The 19,639-nt window shown below is 39.8% G+C and overlaps 1 protein-coding gene across 3 annotated transcripts; it reads left to right on the forward strand.

Moving 5' to 3' along the window:
- Positions 1-1,389: 1,389 nt before the first annotated feature.
- Positions 1,390-18,714, forward strand: Znf583 (zinc finger protein 583). Of its 3 annotated transcripts, none has more exons than XM_034635283.2 (5): positions 1,390-1,488; positions 4,226-4,326; positions 6,467-6,593; positions 7,016-7,111; positions 15,682-18,714. In XM_034635283.2, the coding sequence occupies exons 2-5, from the start codon at positions 4,318-4,320 to the stop codon at positions 17,154-17,156; spliced, it is 1,707 nt and encodes a 568-aa protein (XP_034491174.2). In that variant the 5' UTR covers positions 1,390-1,488; positions 4,226-4,317; the 3' UTR covers positions 17,157-18,714. The 3 variants fall into 3 exon arrangements, with proteins under 3 accessions (XP_034491174.2, XP_071461243.1, XP_071461244.1); XM_071605142.1 differs by having other exon boundaries at positions 7,037-7,111; XM_071605143.1 differs by lacking the exon at positions 15,682-18,714 and adding an exon at positions 9,373-9,582 and having other exon boundaries at positions 7,013-7,111.
- Positions 18,715-19,639: the final 925 nt, after the last annotated feature.

The raw sequence follows: 19,639 nt of genomic DNA on the forward strand, positions 1-19,639 counted from the left end.
CGGGAGGCGTCGTGCGCTGCTCCCCGAGCGTGCAAAGTGGTGCGAGGGAACGGAGGGAGCGCCTGCGGACCTGCCTCCCCCAGACTTGATCTCAAAGGGTTACTGAGTTTCCCGTCCCCTGGGTACGGAAAGGCTCACCCTCCCATTTTATGGGAAACTACAGCCGCAAGTGACCAGACCACCGCGACGCCCAAGCACAGCTGTGCCTCCTACGAGCAGGGATGGCCTGCAGAGGCCCGCCTCTCCGTTCCTGCCCACAGGTTGTCCTCGATTCTAGCGCTCGTGCTGGGCAGGAAGGTGCCACCGTGGTTTAGATGTGTCCTGCCCCACTGACCGAAGAGGGGACTTTCAAGGACTCGTGAACCAGATATATATCTTCTTTAGGGAAAAGGCGGCTCACATCCGTTGTTCACTTGGAAATTGTACTATTTCTGTTTTTATTAGCAAGGTGTGTCTTTGCAAATTCTGGATTCAAATCCTTATCAGATACCTCGACAGATTTGACAGTACAAAAAACGATCGGGCCCAGCGCAGTTGTGCGTGCCTGTGATTTCAGCAACTGAGGAGGCTCAGGCAGGAGGAACACGGAGGGTAGCCTCGGAAACCTGGCCAGGGGATGGGGGTATAGCTCAGGAGCAGAGCACTTGCCCAGCAAGTGAGGCCTCTGCTCAGCTCCCTGTGCGGGGTGACAGGGCAGAAAACAGAACCCAAGAGTATTTCTGTTTCATTGCCACTCTGTTTCTTCATGGGTGGTCCTGGGTGGGGTTGGGGCTCAGTGGTGGGCTTGCCTAGCCCGTGAGGCCCTGGGTTCAATTCTCAGCACCGCATGACAACAAATGAATAAAATAAAAAGGTACTGTGTCCACCTGCAACTAACGGCTACTGGTGCCTGACTGTCTCCGACCTGCCCCAGATCCCACGTGCCCTTTCCTGAGGCCTCAACTGAGGCCTTTGGGACACACCGGACTTGTCCTTCCTCAACTTCTAAGTTGCTCCGCTCAGGCCGTGCGTCGTTGGTGACTCTGGTGAGAAGGACGGAGAGACGAGTTCGTTGGACATTTCCCAAAAGGTAGAAGATCAGAAAAAGGGGACGACGTCAACACCTGGCTCGGTCCTCATAAGGCCGTCCCTTTACCCTAGTGGATTCTCCCAGACGCCACACAGCGGCCGTAGGCGGCAGGCGCTCCGGGATGTAGTGACCAGACTCCGGCTGCGCATGCGCACTCGTCCGACCGCGAGTCGCGCCTGCGCACTCTGCCTGCCCCAGTCCTGGCGTCTGGGCGGGCAGGGGGCTGAGGCTCCGCGGCCCCCGGGGGCGGAGCCTGTGGCTGGCGTCCCTTCAGCCTCCCAGCGCGCTCCGCGCCGCACTCCACTCCCGGCGGCCCCCGCGGTCGCGGCCGCCTGCGCCGGCGCGGGGCGCCTTTGTGAGCGCGGCGGTCGGCGGAGTTTCAGCCCCGGCCCGCCCGCGCGCGCCCGAGCGAGGAGGCGGTGAGCAGAGCAGGGGCCGGGGGACGGCGTGGGAGGGCGCGACCAGGGACACCGCGCCCGAGACTGAGAGTGTTACACTGTGTATGACAGTATGACACCGCGCCCGCGGGCCGTGCTTGAGGCTGAGACTGTGGGGGTGACAGTATGACATCGCGCCCACGTGCACGGCCGTCCTCGATGCTGAGACTGTGACACTGTGTGTGACAACGTGACAGTGCATGGGCTGTGCTCGCAGCTGAGACTGAGAGTGTGACACTGTGTGTGACAGAGTGCATGGGCTGTGTTCGCGGCTGAGACTGTGTGACAGAGTGCATGGGCTGTGCTCCCAGCTGAGACTTGAGAGTGTGACACTGTGTGACAGAGTGCATGGGCTGTGCTCGCAGCTGAGACTCAGAGTGTGACACTGTATGTGACAGCGTGATAGAGTGCATGGGCTGTGTTCACGGCTCAGACTGAGAGTGTGACACTGTGACAGCGTGCATGGGCTGTGCTCATGGCTGAGATTGAGTGTGATACTGTGATAGTGTGTGCTGGCCCAGCTCACAACTGAGACTGAGTGTGACACTGTGACAGTGTAACAGCGTGTATGGGCCATGCTCGCAGCTGAGACTGACACACTGTGTGACAGTGTAACACTGTGCCAATGTGCATGGGCCATGCTGGCATGTGAGGCTGTGAGAATGTGACACTGTGTGTGATAGTGTGACACCACACAAGTGTGCACAGGCTGTGCTTGCCACTGAGACGAGAGTGACATTGTGTGACAGGTGACACCACGCCCACATGCACAGGCTGTGCTCACAGCTGAGGCTTTCAGAGTATGATAGTGTGACATTGTGCCACCAAGTATTAGGGGGCCCATGACACCATGTAAGACTGGAAGTGAAGTTGTGACATTGTGTAACAGTATGAGATCTACAAATCTATGCAAGGGAGCCTGGACAGTGTGTGACAGTGTGTGTTGGTTGTGCCACCCTGTAACAATGTGAGAGAATGAAAATGTGTCTGAAGCTCTCTATGACAGTATGAGACCACCCCATCATGTGAGATGGGGCCCGTGACTCCCTGAACACTGCTGTGAGGCTGAGAGCATGTGTGTAACACTGTGACAGTATGAGACGGTGTCAGTATGGGGGGGTGTATGAGACTGAGATAGAATGTCTGTCACCATGTGACAACATAACACTGTGATCTGGACTGTGACAGTAGAGCACATGACACTGTGTGACAGTGAACCCCTGCCACCCTGTATCAGAGGTCCTGTAACTGGGATTATGACTGTGTCAGATGGTATGACCCTTGGAGTCTGACTGTGTAAGACTGTCACTGTGGGATCATGTGAGACTGAACAGAGTTGGACTGGGTGTAGCTGGGTGTGGTGGACTGGGTGTTTGAATTTAAGCCTTCTGATCCCAGGCCCAGGGCCCTCTCCACCCCATATACTGGGCAAGTGCTCTACCACTTTACTGCGTCCCCAGCCTTCTTTGTGTTTTATTTTGAGACACAATTTGCTAAATTGCCCAGGTTAGATTGAAACTTGGGATCCTACGGCCTTAGCTTCCTGGTTAGCTGGGATTGCAGGTGTGGGCCACGGTGCCCAGCTACAGCTTCTTATACTCACTATGCTGCTTTGTTCTGTTTTGTTGTTGTTGTTTTAGTTTGTTTGTTTTTTCCCCTGCAGTGCTAGAGATGGAACTCAGGGATGCCAGATGCTAGACAAGCACTCTACCACTGAGCTATACCTCCAGCCTCGATGCTGCTGCTTATTGCTTTATTCTTCAAGTTAGTGAGCTCTAGTGGAAAAGAACTCAGGGTTAAGAGGTTCCAGTGACTGTCCACCAAGAGCCTTGTCTCTTACCTCTATCGACCCTTTCTCAGGAAATGCTCAGAGAAGTTAAGAGCTTGGTTTTTAGGTGCATTTGTTATCAGCCAGGACCCAAAGCAGGTTGTCCTGACTCTTGTCTAATGTCTTCAGACCACATGACCCCTCTGATGCCCACTCTGTATAAAGTGCTTTCCCTAATGCATTCACTTGGTGGCTTTCTCTCTTAATTCTTTTTAAAAGGTTGGGACATATTTCCTTTCAACATCATCAAATGGTAGAAAGACTAAAAATTAAGACCTCATTTCCAGTTTGGCTTAATTATTACCATGACACTTTGGGTATTTTTTGGATTTTATTTTTTTAGACAGGGTCCTACTAAGTTGCTGAGGCTGGCCTCAGACTTGATACTCTTGCCTCAGCCTCCGGAGTCAACCTCTGTAATTCCACTGATGAAAAGCCTTCATGAATGAAAAGAGTGGAAAATCCTTCCTTGATAATGCCATTCTGTAGTTGCTGTTATTGTCCTTTTATTTTTGAAATATTTTTTTAGTTGTAGATGGACACAGTATCTTTATTTATTTATTTTTGTGTGGTGCTGAGGATCAAACGCAGTACCTCACATGTGCAAGGTGCTCTATCACTGAGCCTCAGCCCCAGTTATTGTTTATAATTTAAAATGAGTAGATAATTTATGCACAAATTGTACATTGTATTCTTGAGATATAATTGTAAATTGTAAGTTCAGAATTCTTTTGAAAAAGAATTGTCAGTTTAGATAAATGTCTCAATTCAGTGACACTGAAAGCTTCAGTTGCGGGAGGAAGAGAGGGAAGGAAAGATTGTTTCTAGGCTGGTCACCTTGGGAGCTGCTGAGCTAATCTGGCACTCTATGGTTTCTTTTTCCCTCTCCAGCTCTATTTTCTCAGGACCCTGCCCCTCTTCCAGAGAGGAATTTGACGGAGGAGGACAGAAGAACTCATAAACTCTTAAGAAGTCTTAAAGCCATGTCAAAGGTAAGAAGCATTTCTCTAAAACACCATCTTATTCTTCAGGTTATACGAACATTTAACTTTTCTGCCAGAATGCCCCAGCCTAACAAAATCTCATTTATGGGGCCGGTGTTGGACTCAGTGGTAGAGCTCTTGCCTAGCATGTGTGAGGTACTGGGTTCGATCCCTGGCACCACATGAAAATTTAAAAAATAAACAAAAATAAAAATTAAAAAACAAGTTTAAAAAATCTCATTTATGAGTGACTTGCTCCTTATATCTTTCATTCCAGAAAAAAAGGAAGTCCCCGAAAAGCCATGAACTTCCTTATTTTCCCCTAATTTGTATTTTCATCTTTATTCAAGGAACATTCCGCACCTCCACTGAGCACATTATTTGAGGTGATTTTGAGGAGTGAGATGTATTGTATCTTGAGCATAAGAGTGTGGATCAGCTGAGGCAGGGCTTTTTGTAGGTACTTTGGTGGATTTTGAAGGGTAGAATTTTATGGGAATAGTAAATTCTCATTTTAGGGACATCCTGAGTTCACAGGAGGCTGCAGCTATGATATTCTAGGCCATCCAGTTAAGATTAGTGGAATTAATGTGGAAAATTGATACTTTTTTTAAAAAAAGAGAGTTATGGGGGAAGCACTTGAAGCTACATTTTTAAAAAAATGGAAAAGATCTATAATAATGAAAATTGTAATAGCCTATGGAATTGGAACTAGAAGAAACATGAAAAGATCAGTAGATAATGTCCAGAAACAAATATAAGAATTCCATAAGAATGGAAAATATTTACTCATTCACTGAACATGTAGTTACTAAAGACTGTGAACTAAGTGCTGTGGAAAATAAAAATAGACATTGTCTATGTAGAATTTAACATCTACTAGTTTGCTTATTATATGATAATGTACTGGTATAGTTTTAAATCAGTGGAGAAAGGATGGATTATTCACTTAGAAAAGAACATTCTTCCTTACACTTAGAGATTTTGTAGGGTAAACATTAAAAAACAAGATTAAAATACAGAGAATGGTTGTATGAGAAATGCAGGCCAGATTTGGCCTGCAAGAGGAACATGCCCTGGTGAGTGAGAAATAATCTACAGCAACACTACCAATAGAACTTGCAGCCTTCTGCCTCAGCCTCCTGTGTCATGGGATTGTAGGCATGGTCTACCATGATCACCCCAGTGTGATTTTTTTTTTTTTTTTTTTTTTTTTTTTGGTACTGGGGATTGATTCAGGAGTACTCAACCACTGAGCCACATCCCCAGCCCTGTTTTGTATTTTATTTAGAGATAGGGTCTCACTGAGTTGCTCAGCACCTCGCTTTTGCTGAGCTTGGCTTTGAACTCATGATCCTCCTGCCTCAGCCTCCTGAGTCACTGGAATTAAAGGCATGCACCACTGTGCCTGTCTCTCAGTGTTATTTTAATGCATACCTTTTGAGAATCTCTGCCAACAGAGATTATATTTAAAGTATGACTCTTACAAATAGCGTATAGTTGTTTTTTTAAAATCCAATATGGTAATCTTGGTCTTTTAATTAGTGTTTAGTACATTTTCATTTAATGTTATTACTCATGAATGTGTGTCTAAACCTACCATTTTTCTGTTTGTTTTCCATTTATACCATTTTTTCTTGGTTCCTTTATTTCTCCTTTTTTGCCTTCTGATAAATCAAGCATTTTCCCCTTATTATCTTATTAAGTGCTATCAACTTTATAACCTTTTAGTGACTACTTTAAATAATATTCACCCATTACTTATTATATAACATCTTGTTTACTTCCCTAGTGTATCCTGGTTCCCCCAGATTGGGAAATGCCCTGACATTTAGTATGAATAACCTATTAGTTTATTCTTGATTGATTACAGTTTTCCATCAGCCCAATTTTGTGTGTGTATGTATGTATGGTAGATCTTTTCCATCCCAATAGCTATTCTCTCTGAAATTGTATACTTTCCATCAAAGCAAGCAGAAAAGTCATCTACCAGTTATTTGACACGAATTTCTCTGAACTTAGTACACTGTCAGAAGATTTTTCTATATGCAATATTATATCCAAAACCGTAGACAATTTAACTCTTTCACTTAGGCCCATAGTAGGATTTAAACACTAATTGAACAAATATGTGTTTGTGTCATTTCAGGATTTGGTGACATTTGGGGATGTGTCTGTAAGTTTCACTCAAGAGGAGTGGGAATGGCTGAACCCCACTCAGAGGACTTTGTACAGGAAGGTCATGTTGGAGAACTATAGGAGCCTGGTATCACTGGGTAAGGAGGACTCCTTATAATTCAAAATTTCTATGCAGGTTTGCGTTCCAGTGTTTGGAGAGCCTCCAGTGTGCCTCCTGAACGATTCTTTCTTGAGCGGGGTGCCCTGGTGTGTGCCTGTAGTCTCATCTACCTCAGAGGCTGTGACAGGAGAGTTGCTAGAGCCCAGCAGGGCCAGCCTGGCCAGCATAGCAAGACCCCATATAAAAGTCTTTTTTCTTATGCTCCCCCAAATAGGTGGAGTTTTGTAGAATTGGTGTCTTCATTAGTGTGGTCCTGCAATTTCATCTTCCCCATTTTTCAGAATATTTTACCACTTCTTTATCTTCTTCCTATGATGCGCCACCACCACCCCCCCCATGACCAAGAAACTTGACTAATTTACAGGTGTGGCTAATTCCTCTTTTATCTCTTGTAAGCAGGGATTTCTTTTTCTAAGCCAGATGTGATCTCATTATTGGAGCAAGGAAAAGAGCCCTGGATTGTGAAGAAGGAAGGAACAAGAGGAACATGCCCTGGTGAGTGAGAGAACTAGGAGGCACACTGCTAGGGAGTGTAGCTCCAGCTCAGAATGGATGCTTCCTGGGGGCTCTATTCAAGGCAGAGGCCTGAGAAGTAATATTTTTAGCATAGCGCCTTGATTTATTGTTTTTGTATATCTTCTCACAAATTATTACCTTCTCCGATGACTCATTTTCCTGATCTGTGGGTCCAAATGTCAGTGTCTCCTTGTCCTTGTCTAGTTTTGCACTAGTTATTCATTCTATTTGTTTAAATCCAGACTTTGTTCCTTTCCAGATATTTATTCCTTTGATTGAAGGATTGATTCATTTTTTATTCACTTATTATTTCACTGAGTTTCTGTTTTGAGCACAACACCTTGCTAAATTCTTGTGATTATTAAAGAGTTTTATAAACCATAAAAAAAAAAAAATAAAAAATAAAGCATTTCTATTTTTTTTTTTTTAATTGGCATACCAGGGATTGAACTCAAGGGTACTCGACCACTGAGACACATCTGCGGCCTATTTTGTATTTTATTTAGGAATAGGGTCTCACTGAGTTGCTTAGTACCTCGCTTTTGCTGAGGCTGGCTTTGAACTTGTGATCCTCCTGCCTCAGCCTCCCGAGCCTCTGGGATTACAGGTATTGGCCACCATACCCAGCTCTAGTTTTATTTTCAAGTCTAAGTAACTGGAAGGTGATAGCACTTAATAGAAACAATCATAAGAAAATATCTCGGTAGGAGGAAAGATGAGGAATTTTGCTGGGGAAATAGATTTATTCTCATGACATATGAAGGTTTCCAAGTGTAGAAATGCAACATGCAACTGGATTGGAAGACAGAGGTTCAAAAAAAAAATCTAATTTAAAGATGTCAGTGTGAATGAATGAGATCACCTGTCTTGAGAGTTTGAGAGGTAAAGACTTAAAGTCTTATCAAAAGCAGATCTTTGACAACTTTCTCAGGGTCCTTTGTAGTAAATTGACTCTGTAGATTTGTCTTTGGTTACATAACTATCCTTTTCATTATCAGATTTTTTTCCCATGATTTTGATCAAAGTAATCTTTTTTTTTTTTAAGCTTTATTTTATTTATTTATTCATATGTGGTGCTGAGGATTGAACCCAGGGCCTTGCACATGCTAGGCGAGCGCTCTCCCAGTCTCTTTAGTCTTTCCTTTGATAGTACTGGGGCAGTCTACCATTGAGCCAGATCCCCAGCCCCAGCCCCACCCCCTGCCTTTTTTTTTTTTTTTTAGACTTGGTCTAAGTTGCTGAGGCTGACCTTGAACTTTTGATCTCTCTGCCTCAGCCTATTGAATTGCTAGGATTGCAGGCATGTGCCACCACGCCTGGCAAGTTTCTTATTTTATATAGTCATTGTTTTTTTGTTTTTTTTTAATTTATTAGGTTGCCACTCATAAATCAGTTTTCTTTTTCAAGACCCAGCTAATGGATTTCTCTTTTTAGTGTTACTGCTCTTCTCTTTTTCAGTTCTTTGTTCTTTTGCTTTTCTTCCCTTACTGACTTTTTCCTTCTAATTTTCTTATTTATTTTGTTCTCTATGTTGCTGAAATGAGAGCTTAATATGTTAATTTCATTTTCTTTTATTCAGTAATGAAATTATTAAGAGCTATGTATTTTAAATCTTTTTCTAGAACTCTCTCCTATAGACTTTGACATTTAAAAGTTTTGTTATTGCCATTTCCCAAATAATCTACAATTTTAAAGTTCCCTTTCACTGAAGAATTGTTTAAAAAATAATTTTCTGGTTTTAATATATTTTGATCTACTTGTTCTATTGTATTTTATCAGATCCTATTAATATTAAGGATATTTATAAACAGTAAATTGTATCTACATAAATTATACAACTTAAGTAGTTCTGATATTTGCATATATCCTTAAATCTTCACCACAATCAAGCCACATAGTATTTAGATACCAAAAGACTACTTATGGGGTGGAGGAATAGCTGAGTAGAGCATGTCCAAGACCCCCGATTCATCCCTTTTACCACAAAAAAAAAAAAGGAAAAAGAAAAAAAGATTACATCTAGCTCTGTGCAGTCCACCCTTTTCTCCATCTCCAGTTCCAAGTGAATACTGATATTTTCTTTGTCACATTAGATTAGGTTGCAGCCAAACTAAATGAAATCATCTACTGTGGCTTAGGTTCTGTCCAGCATCTCTCACTTGGCATGATGATCTTGAAATCTGCCCACATTGTTCATGTATGAATATGTGGCTCCTTTTTTGTGGTTATTATCTTTTTAGTTGTAGGTGGACACAGCGTCTGTTTGTTTTTACCTGGTGCTGAAGATTGAACCCAGTGCCTCACACTCGAGGCAAGCGCTTTACCACTGATCCACAACCCCAGTCCCACGTTGATCCTTTGATTGGTGAGGAGTTTTACATTGATAGCATCCATTGTGAATGGATAAACAGATCACCCACCTGTGTTGTTTCCAGTTTGGGCTATTATAAATAAAGCTGCTATGAAGCTGTCATGTGAAGAACATTGGGTAGACAGTTCTTTTCATTTCTCTTGAGTAAATATCTAAACTAGGTCATATGATAATTATACGTTTAACTTCATAAGAAACTGCCAAAGATTCCCAGAGGGACTGTCCATTGTACATAACCTCTAGCAATATATAAGCATTTTGTTTGCTTTATGCCCTCAAAAAATATTGTTATTATCAGTATTATTTTTAATCTAAGTCATTATAATGGTGGTATTGTAGTTTTGTTCTGTTCTGTTTTATTTGTACTGGGGATTAACCTGGGGACAATTTACCATTGAGCTACATTCCCAGCTTTTTATTTTGTTTTGAGACGGGGTCTCACTGAGTTTCTTAGGGTCTCGTTAGGTTGCTGAGGCTGGTCTTGAACTTGAGATCCTCCTGTGTCAGTCTCCCAACCACTGGGATTTCAGGCAGGTACCACTGCACCTGGAAATTTATACATTTATCCTTTCACCAGAACCACATTGCCTTGATTGCTGTAGCATTATGATTAATTTTGATTTCAGATTGTGCCATTTGTTAAATCACTTTGACTATTGTAAGTCATTTGCATTTTAGAATGAAGTTTAGAATTTCTCTTCAACAAGGTTGGGTTTTGGTTGGGATTATGTTGAATCCATGTACCCATTGAGAGAGAAGTGACACCTTAACAACATTCTTAGCTAGGTGCGGTTGCGCATGCCTATAATCCCAGCAGCTCAGGAGGCTGGGGCGGGAAGATCATGAATTCACAGCCTCAGCAGTGGCAAGGCAATAAGCAACTCAGTGAGACCCTGTCTCTAAATAAAATACAAAATAGGGCTGGGGATGTGGCTCAGTGGTCAAGTGCCCCTGAGTTCAATCCCAGGTAATCCCTCCCTGAAAAAAAATTTTTTTTGATTCTTCTAATCATGAATATGTTTTTTTTTTAAATATTTTTTTAGTTGTAGATGGAGACAATACCTTTATTTATTTATTTTTATGTGGTGCTGGAGATCGAACCTAATGCCTCACACATGCTAAGCAAGAGCTCTACTACTGAGCCACAACTTCAGCCCCCATGAGTGTGTTTTAATAAGCCATTTAGTATACTTTAATTTCTCATAGGATTATTTTATAGTATTTAGTGTAGTGATGTTGTATAGCTTTTTAAATTTTTTCCAGAATCTTTTATGGTTTTGGGGTATCACTATAAATATAATTTTTAAAAATTCTGTTTTCCAATAGTGTTCTGCTTGTATGCAAAGAATGTAAAGTGTTTTTATATTAACTACTTTCTACTATAAGTATCTTAAAGAGTTTCATATAGGATTCTAGGAGTTCTTTTATATATTTCTGAGGATTTTTCGAAAACACACTTATAACATCTGCATACACAGTTTTATTTCTTACTTTCTGATCATTTCTTTTTCTTGATGTATTGCAATGGCTAGCATCTCCTATACAATGTTGAATACAAGTGGTAAGAACAGATATATTTATGTTGTGCCATTCTTGAAAGGAAATGTATTCTATCCCTATTCCCTTGATGTAAGTTATAGTTCTTTCCTTAGATAATCTTGATGAATTCGAAGCAATTCCTTTTAAAATATATTTTTTAGATATTGATGGATCTTTATGTTATTCATTTATTTATATGTGGTGCTGAGAATTGAACCCAGTGCCTCACACATGCTAGGCAAGTGTTCTACCACTGACCTCTAGCCCCAGCCCCTAAAATTTTTTATAATGGGTCAAATACTCATTCTAAACATGATCATGCAGTTTTTCATCTTTATTCTGTATTAATATGATGAATTGCATTGATGATTTTCAAATATTAAACCAATTTGCTTTCCAGGGATAAAACTCTACTTGGTTAAGATTATGCTTTTCATATTGTCCTGCATTTGATTTGGCAAAGTTTGACTAAATATTTTACATTTATGTTCATATGCTACATGGATTTATCCTTTTGTAATTTCCTTACCAAGATAATGCTGGCATTATGGAAACATGTTGGGAAGTATTTTATCGTCTCCTATTTTATGAAAGAGTTGGGTATAATAGTATTGGTTTTCCCCTACACTGGTGGAACTCATTAGTTAAGACATCTATGCCTGGAATGCTGTTTATGTGGAATATTTTTATGCATGAATAGACTTAATGGATATAAGGGTTATTTTTGTTATATAATTCTTCTTGAATCAACTCTAGTAGGGTATATCTTTCAAGGGATTTATACAGTTTATCTGAGTTGTCCAGTTTATGTATATGTTGTTCATAATATTTTCTTCTTAATGTCTATAAGGTATATGATAATTCTTTTCAGTTTTTGTTGTTGTTGTTGTTTTGTGTTTTGTCTGTGGTACTGGGAATTAAATGCAGGGGTGCTCTACCATTCAGCTGCATCCCCAGCCCATTGTATTTTTATTCTGATTCAGGGTCTTTCTAAGTGGCTGAGGCTGGCCTTGAAACTGTGGGCCTCCTGCCTTGGCCTCCTGCATGGCTAGGATTCCAAGTGCATTCTATCACACCAGACTCCTCTTTAAAGCTCTGATTTTTCTGACTTCTATTCTTTATTTTTTTTTTCTCCCTAATCAGTGATCTTTTCAGTGAACCTACTTTTGGTTTTACTTCTCTGTCAATTGTTTTCTATTTTGTTATTTTCTCTAGTTAGCTTTTTTTTTTTTTTTCTATTTTCCTTGGGTTTATTCTGGTTTTTCTTCTCACCTAGATTGTTGATATTTATACTTTTAGTTTTTTTTTCTACTATAAGTATCTTAAAAGAGTTTCCTTTAAGTACTGTTTTAGCTACATCTTACAAATTTCCGTGTGTTATATTATCATTATTGGTCAATATAAGATATTTTTTGATTTCTTTTATTAAACTCTTTGACTCATGAATTATATAGAAATGAATTGTTTCTATATAATTTCACAGATGTGTGAATTTTACTAGACATCATTATTTATTCATTTTTAATTTAATTCTGTTGAGGTTAAAGAACATACTGTTTACTAAGACTTGGCTTATGAACCAACATTCCATCTATCTTATTGAACATGCCATCAATACTTGCTGTACAGTTGATGTGCATAGTGTTCTGTTAATATAAATTACATCAAGTTAGTTAATCCAGACATTATCTTCTATGTATCTACTAATTTTTATCTAGTTTTATCAATTGCTGGATATAACATATTGAAATCACTTACTATGATTATACAGTATCCTTTAGTACTTAATATTGTCAAATTTTGTTTTAAGGTATATGTGGCTATGCATTAGATGCATACACATTAATAATTATAATTTCCTGATGACTTGATCATTTATCATTGTGATATATCCCTCCTTGTTTTTGGTGATACTCTCCTTTGAAGTCTGTTTTATCTGTATGAACAGAGGCACTCTGGCCTGTACTTACTGTTTGCATGTTACTGTGGACAGCATGTTACTGTGGACAGCATGCTACCCTTTAACTGGTTAGGAAATCCATTAATATTTAGTATGCAGGTTGAACATCCCCAATCCAGAAATCTGAAATTCCCCCAAATCTGAAACTTTTGAATGCTGACATGCCATTTGTGCAAAATTCCACACCATGAGACTTGTTTTATCCACAAAATTATTTAAAATATTGTATAAAATTACATTCAAGCTACATGAAAGTTTATATGAAATGTAAATTAGTTTTGTGTTTCCACTTAGGTCCCATCCCTAAGATGTTTACTTTTATATATATATATATATATATATATATATATATATATATTTTTTTTTTTTTCAAAAATGCAAAAAAAAACCCTAATATCCAAAGTACTTCTGGTTCTGACCATAAGAGATACTCAACCTGTAATTATTTAGATAGCTTGATTTTGGTCTGCCATTATCATTTTTTTTTCCTTTGCTCTTTTATTCTTCTGTTTTCCTCTTCTTTTAGCTTATTTGAATATGTTTTAGAATGTTAATTTATTTCCTGGCGTTTTAGGTGTACCCTTTTTACATTATGTTTTCAGTGGCTGCTGTTGGGCAGTAGTACTCAAAAATATGATCTTGAGATGAGCAGCGTCACCTGGGAACTCATTAGAAATTTGGATATTCAGCTCTCTTCCCAGACCTACTCAGAAACTCTGTGCATGGAGCCCAGCGATCTGCATGTTTTTTCTATTTGTGGTACTGGGGATTGGACGCAGGGGTGCACTACTATAAGCTGCATCCCAACTCTATTTATGTGTGTAGGCATTTAGTGAACTATTATTATTTTTTTTATTTTGAGGGAGGGGTCTCACTAAGTTGCCAGGGTTGGCCTTTGACTTGTGATTCTCCTGTCTCAGCCTCCTGAGGTTCAGCAATCTATATTTTAACAAGTTCTGTAGGTAATTCTGATATATTCTAAAATCTGAGAGTTGTATGGCTGTAATGAATATAATATAGATCCTTCACTTATCAGTCCATTGAGAATTAATATTAAAAATCATACTACTTTTATTTTTACTTTCTTATTACAGTTTTATGAATTTAATCCTGAGTTTGCCTAGATTGAGTCTTTAGGACTGCCTCTTCATGTTGACTTTCTAGGGGACATTCATGAGTTGGTGTGTGATTATTTAGCTACAGGGTAGGAGTCTGCAAGAGCATTGAGGAAAGGCAGCAGGAGTAATCAGCTGCAATTCAGATCTGTTGTCTTGATAGTTTTCTACCACACTTCCTTATCTACTGTGATATATCCAGTTTTCTAGTAGTATTTCAGTCATTTACTTCATTTGTGCAAGCAGATCATTCAAATGAAAGGACAAATTAATGTGGCATTTCAAGTATTATTGATTCACAATCCTAATCCTGGCCTATTCTAGGCAATGGGTATTCAAGAAATAGGAAAGGATGGTTCCTGCATATACAAGTGTCCATTCTCGTGATGACAGAGATTAAATTAACATGTATGATAATGCGAACTAAGTTAAGTGCTATGAAGTGCAAGACAAAGAACAGATAGTGCTAAGTGTGTAGTAATTTATATTGGGAGGTCAAGGAAGGTCACCTAGAGAGGTAATGTGTGAGCAGACCGAGTGCAGCCCACTGAGGGAGGGAAGAAAGTATTCGGGGCAGGCACTTTCACGTGGGAATACCCACTAGCTGAAGCCCAGTAGGCAGGAGAAGGACAGGTGGAAGGGATCAGAGAACAGGCCCCACGGGATTATAGACCAGGCTAGGGATTTTGATTTTAATGTACGCTGGTAAGAAATCACTGGAAAGGAGAAGGCAGATTAAGGCCTGGGCTGTTAATAAAAGCAAGTAGCTTGATACAAAATTTTTGTTTTATGTAAAGGAATCTTAGCTTCAAGGATCAATTGAAAGAAAATGTATGTTTAGTTGGAATTTAGCATATAGAAAATTATGCTCAGAAAGACCTTTCTCTAATTGCAAAAGTTCACACATATAGCTTGATGAACAAGCAGTTTCATGTGCATCCTAAGGCTTCTGGTGTGTCTTTAGTTTTGGGGGATCCATGGAGGCTTATTAGCTATATTCTTGACATTTTACACTTGGTGCTTTTTGTTATTGTTGTTACTGGAATTGAACACAGGGGGCACTCTACTACTGAGATACACCACCCCCATCCTCAGGCCTTCTTATTTTTTTTTTTTTTTTTTTTATTTTGAGACAGGGTCTTGTGGCTTTGAATTTGTGGTCCTCAGCCTCCTGAGTTGCTGGGATTACAGGCAGGCAAGACTGCATTTAGTTTTTAAAATCTACTTTTTAAAGATAACCAACTTAGATTGAATGCAGAATAAACTGCAGCAATAGAGGAAAGATGAAGACTATAATATTAACTTAGATATAAAACAGCAATTGTGATTTTCAATGACCTCTTCAGTGTTTTGCTCTTCTAATATCACCTTACTGGTTATATATGATTATTTTATTTCCTGAATCACCTTTCTTAAGCTCTCGTTGTTTGTACTTTATAAGTCTTAGAATGCATTGAGACATAAATTTTGAAATACTTTAGCATTTCATTTTCCCATTTTTGTTTTAGAAATTTCTTATAATGAAAAAAATACAAAATATGTTTGTTTTATTGATATATTTTAGATTGGGAGTATCTATTTAAAAACAGTGACTTTTCATCAAAGCAAGATGTTTATCAAGAATCCGCCAAAGCAGTGACATTGGGAAGAAGCCATCTCTCTCATAGCCTTGTGTGCCCCAGTTGGAAACACTGTGTAAGTGAGGACTGGTTTAAGAACAAGTTTGGAAGTCAGGAGTTACATTCTGATCAACTTACCATCACTAATAAAGAAATCCTCCCTGAAGATCAAAGTAATGAGTGTAATAAATCTTGGGAAACATTCAGTCTGGATGCAAGACTAGATATACATCAGAGATTCCCCACCAAAGAAAGAGTGCATAAGTGTGAACCACAAAAGAGATGTTATCGGAAAAAATCTGTTGAAATGAAACATAAGAAGGTGTATGTAGAAAAGAAACTTCTGAAATGTAACGAATGTGAGAAGGTCTTCAATCAGAGCTCATCACTTACTCTCCATCAGAGAATTCATACTGGAGAGAAACCCTATGCATGTGTGGAATGTGGGAAAACCTTCAGCCAGAGTGCAAACCTAGCTCAACATAAAAGAATACATACTGGGGAGAAGCCTTTTGAATGTAAAGAATGTAGGAAGGCCTTCAGCCAGAACGCACACTTGGCTCAGCACCAGAGGGTTCACACTGGAGAGAGGCCTTATCAGTGTCAGGAATGTAAAAAGGCCTTCAGCCAGATCGCCCACCTGACTCAGCACCAGAGGGTTCACACTGGAGAGAGACCTTTTGAATGTATTGAGTGTGGAAAGGCCTTTAGTAATGGTTCATTTCTTGCTCAACATCAGAGGATTCACACAGGAGAGAAACCTTATGTATGTCACGTGTGTGGGAAGGCCTTTAGCCATCGTGGATACCTAATTGTACATCAGAGGATTCATACAGGAGAGAGACCCTATGAATGTAAGGAATGCAGGAAGGCCTTCAGCCAGTATGCACACCTGGCTCAGCACCAGAGGGTTCACACTGGAGAGAAGCCCTATGAATGCAAAGTATGCAGGAAAGCCTTTAGCCAGATTGCATACCTGGATCAGCACCAGAGGGTTCACACTGGAGAGAAGCCCTATGAATGTGTGGAATGTGGGAAGGCCTTTAGCAATAGTTCCTCCCTTGCACAACACCAGAGAAGTCATACTGGAGAAAAACCTTATATGTGCAAGGAATGTAGGAAAACATTTAGCCAGAATGCAGGCCTTGCTCAGCATCAGAGAATTCATACTGGAGAAAAGCCTTATGAATGTAATATTTGTGGGAAAGCCTTTAGCTATAGTGGATCTCTTACTCTACACCAGAGAATTCATACTGGAGAGAGACCCTATGAATGTAAAGATTGCAGGAAATCTTTCAGGCAGCGTGCACACCTTTCTCATCATGAGAAAATCCATACTATGGAGACATTCTTGACCCTTTCCTCTTCCTCACCCTCTACATCTAATCAGTTGACAAGACCTGTAGGTTTGATCTCCTAATATGTACAAAAGCTGACCCATTTAATGCATTTCCATCATATCACCCTTATCCAATACGTATTAATCTATTGCATATGGAAATGGCTTCTGGTTGGTTTACAAGGAGCACCATTACCTCTGTCCATCATCAGCATTTCAGCCAAACTTGTATTTTTTAAAAAAAGAGGTGTAGGTCACATCATTTCTGCCTCATTAAAATCCCTCAGTGACATTCCATCATTCTCATCACATTTCTCAAAATAACCTAAAAAGCCTCCTGCCCTCCCACAGCCAATACCTTATTCCAGACTACCTTCCCAAACCCTCTCTTTTCCTGAATATTTATTCAGAATTAAGTACTTATTCCAACATCCAGTAGATCTGGTGTCCAATCCTGACTCTTCCATTTTCTAGCCCTAATTTTGAGGAAGCAGTTCATCCTTTGTAAACTTAAGTCTCATAGGAATAATAATGGTACTACCTCAAAACTTAATGAGAAAATTAAATAATGCATGTAAATTGCTCAGCAGAGTGCCTAGCATGATAATAACTCAAATGTTAATGTAGAATTAAAGACCATGGCATACAAAGAGCTGTTCGACTTCACCATAAGAAAGTCGACCGAGAGTGTCGGCCGAGCGGTTATGAGACCTTTCCTTAGGAGCAGCAGTGTAGGTGGTGAGATCTACTGCAATTCTCATTAGCGTCTCTGCTGCAGGGTACCGTGGCTTTACTTCAGAATGCAGAGATGTGGATACATGACCACTGGTAACAAGGACAACTTCATTAGAAATTCAAGAGTTCTCAGAAGCTAGATTTTATACAAAATCACTTTTCAAAAGAGAACTGAGGGCTGGGATTTAGTTCAGCAGCAAAGCATCTGCCTCTCATTCACAAAGCCCTGGGTTTGATTCCCAGTTCCAAAAAAAGAAAAGATTAAAAAAAAAGAGATAGAGAAAAGATTTAAAAGAGAACTGAGATGTGTTCCTCATTTACATATAAACAAAACAACAAATTTTTAAAACTATATAAAACTTCATCCGTAACCAGTGAAGATAGAGAATAAAGTTTGACCTGCTTTCCTAATTCCAGGTGGATGAATGGTCTCAAACTTATGTCATTTAAACTAAAGAAGCTGTTACAGTTCTAAAACTCCAAAACTAAAGGAGAAGGTAAAGTAGAACTATAGATGGATATTCCAACTGGCTGTCCACAAACATTGGTTTAATGTGCATTGAGTTTTAACTGAACCTAATACCTTTATGACAATGTTATTTCTAGTTCTCCAAAATTCAAACCACTCGCCATTCCCTCATATCTACCCTGCTGCACTGTTTATACTCCTCCTGACTCCTGAAGGCTTTGAGTGTGCAGCAACACAGTAACCAGCTCACATCTGAACATACGAGATGAATGGAGGATGGAAATGAAGACTTGAGTAGACATTTATCCACCTCTATGGGAATTTTCAGCATGATATAGATATCAGTAGCCCACAAATTAATATATAGATTATTTAAACCTAACAAAATCCTGAGAATTTTTCACGGCTTGAAGTATGTGTCTCTCTGTGTGAATGATTGTGTGTATGAATAGACATATACATTCATAAAGACACACATATAAAGAAAATGCATAATAAAAGTCATATTTGACAACAGTTGTTTCAGTACTTGGGAAAAGTTGATTCTGCTCTGTTCAGAACTACTCCCCAGCTGGGGATGGTGGCACACACCTGTAATCCCAGCAGCTCTGGAGGCTGAGACAGGAGGATCACAAGTTCAAAGCCACACACACAAATCCTCTCCTCCTGTACATGAAAGTTGCTTTAAATAGTTACCTAAATGTGGAACAAACACTAGAGGACAATGTAAAATCACTGAATGAGGACAATCTCCCTAAATATGTGAGATCACAAACCTCCCTTCCCTTGCACATGAAGATTCAGGTTTGCTAAGAATTTCATAAAAGTCTTTATATGGCCAAAGATAGTATAACATTCTACTGTCGTATATAACTAAAAAGAACAAATAAAATTTTTAAAAGATGGTATAAACAAAGTAAAAAGTTTTTAAACCCCAGATTGGGAGAACACACTTCTCCCTCCAACAGCAAAGAATATGAAGATTTATCAAGTGATAAGTGTGTGATAAGTACTGAATCTCACTGGCCAGAAATACAATTTGAAGAACCATTTTTCAGTACATTGATAAAATTTTGCATGGTGCAATCAGAGGAAAGGAGAACCTGCTGTGCACTGCTCTGGGATGTAGTGTGAATTTGTACAGGTTTCTGGGAAGCAATTTGCCAGTATCAAAATTGTCAATGGGGGGCTGGAGTCATGGCTCAGTGGTAGAGTGCTTACCTAGCATGTGAGAGACACTGGGTTTGATTCTCAGCACCACATATAAATAAAGGTCCATTGACAGCTAAAAATATATATTTTAAAAAACTGTCATTAGGAAAAGCAATAAAAATAGCACTCGACTTGGTCTTCCCTCCAA

The sequence above is a fragment of the Marmota flaviventris genome, chromosome 18, assembly GCF_047511675.1.
Source record: "Marmota flaviventris isolate mMarFla1 chromosome 18, mMarFla1.hap1, whole genome shotgun sequence".
Lineage (NCBI taxonomy): Eukaryota > Metazoa > Chordata > Mammalia > Rodentia > Sciuridae > Marmota > Marmota flaviventris.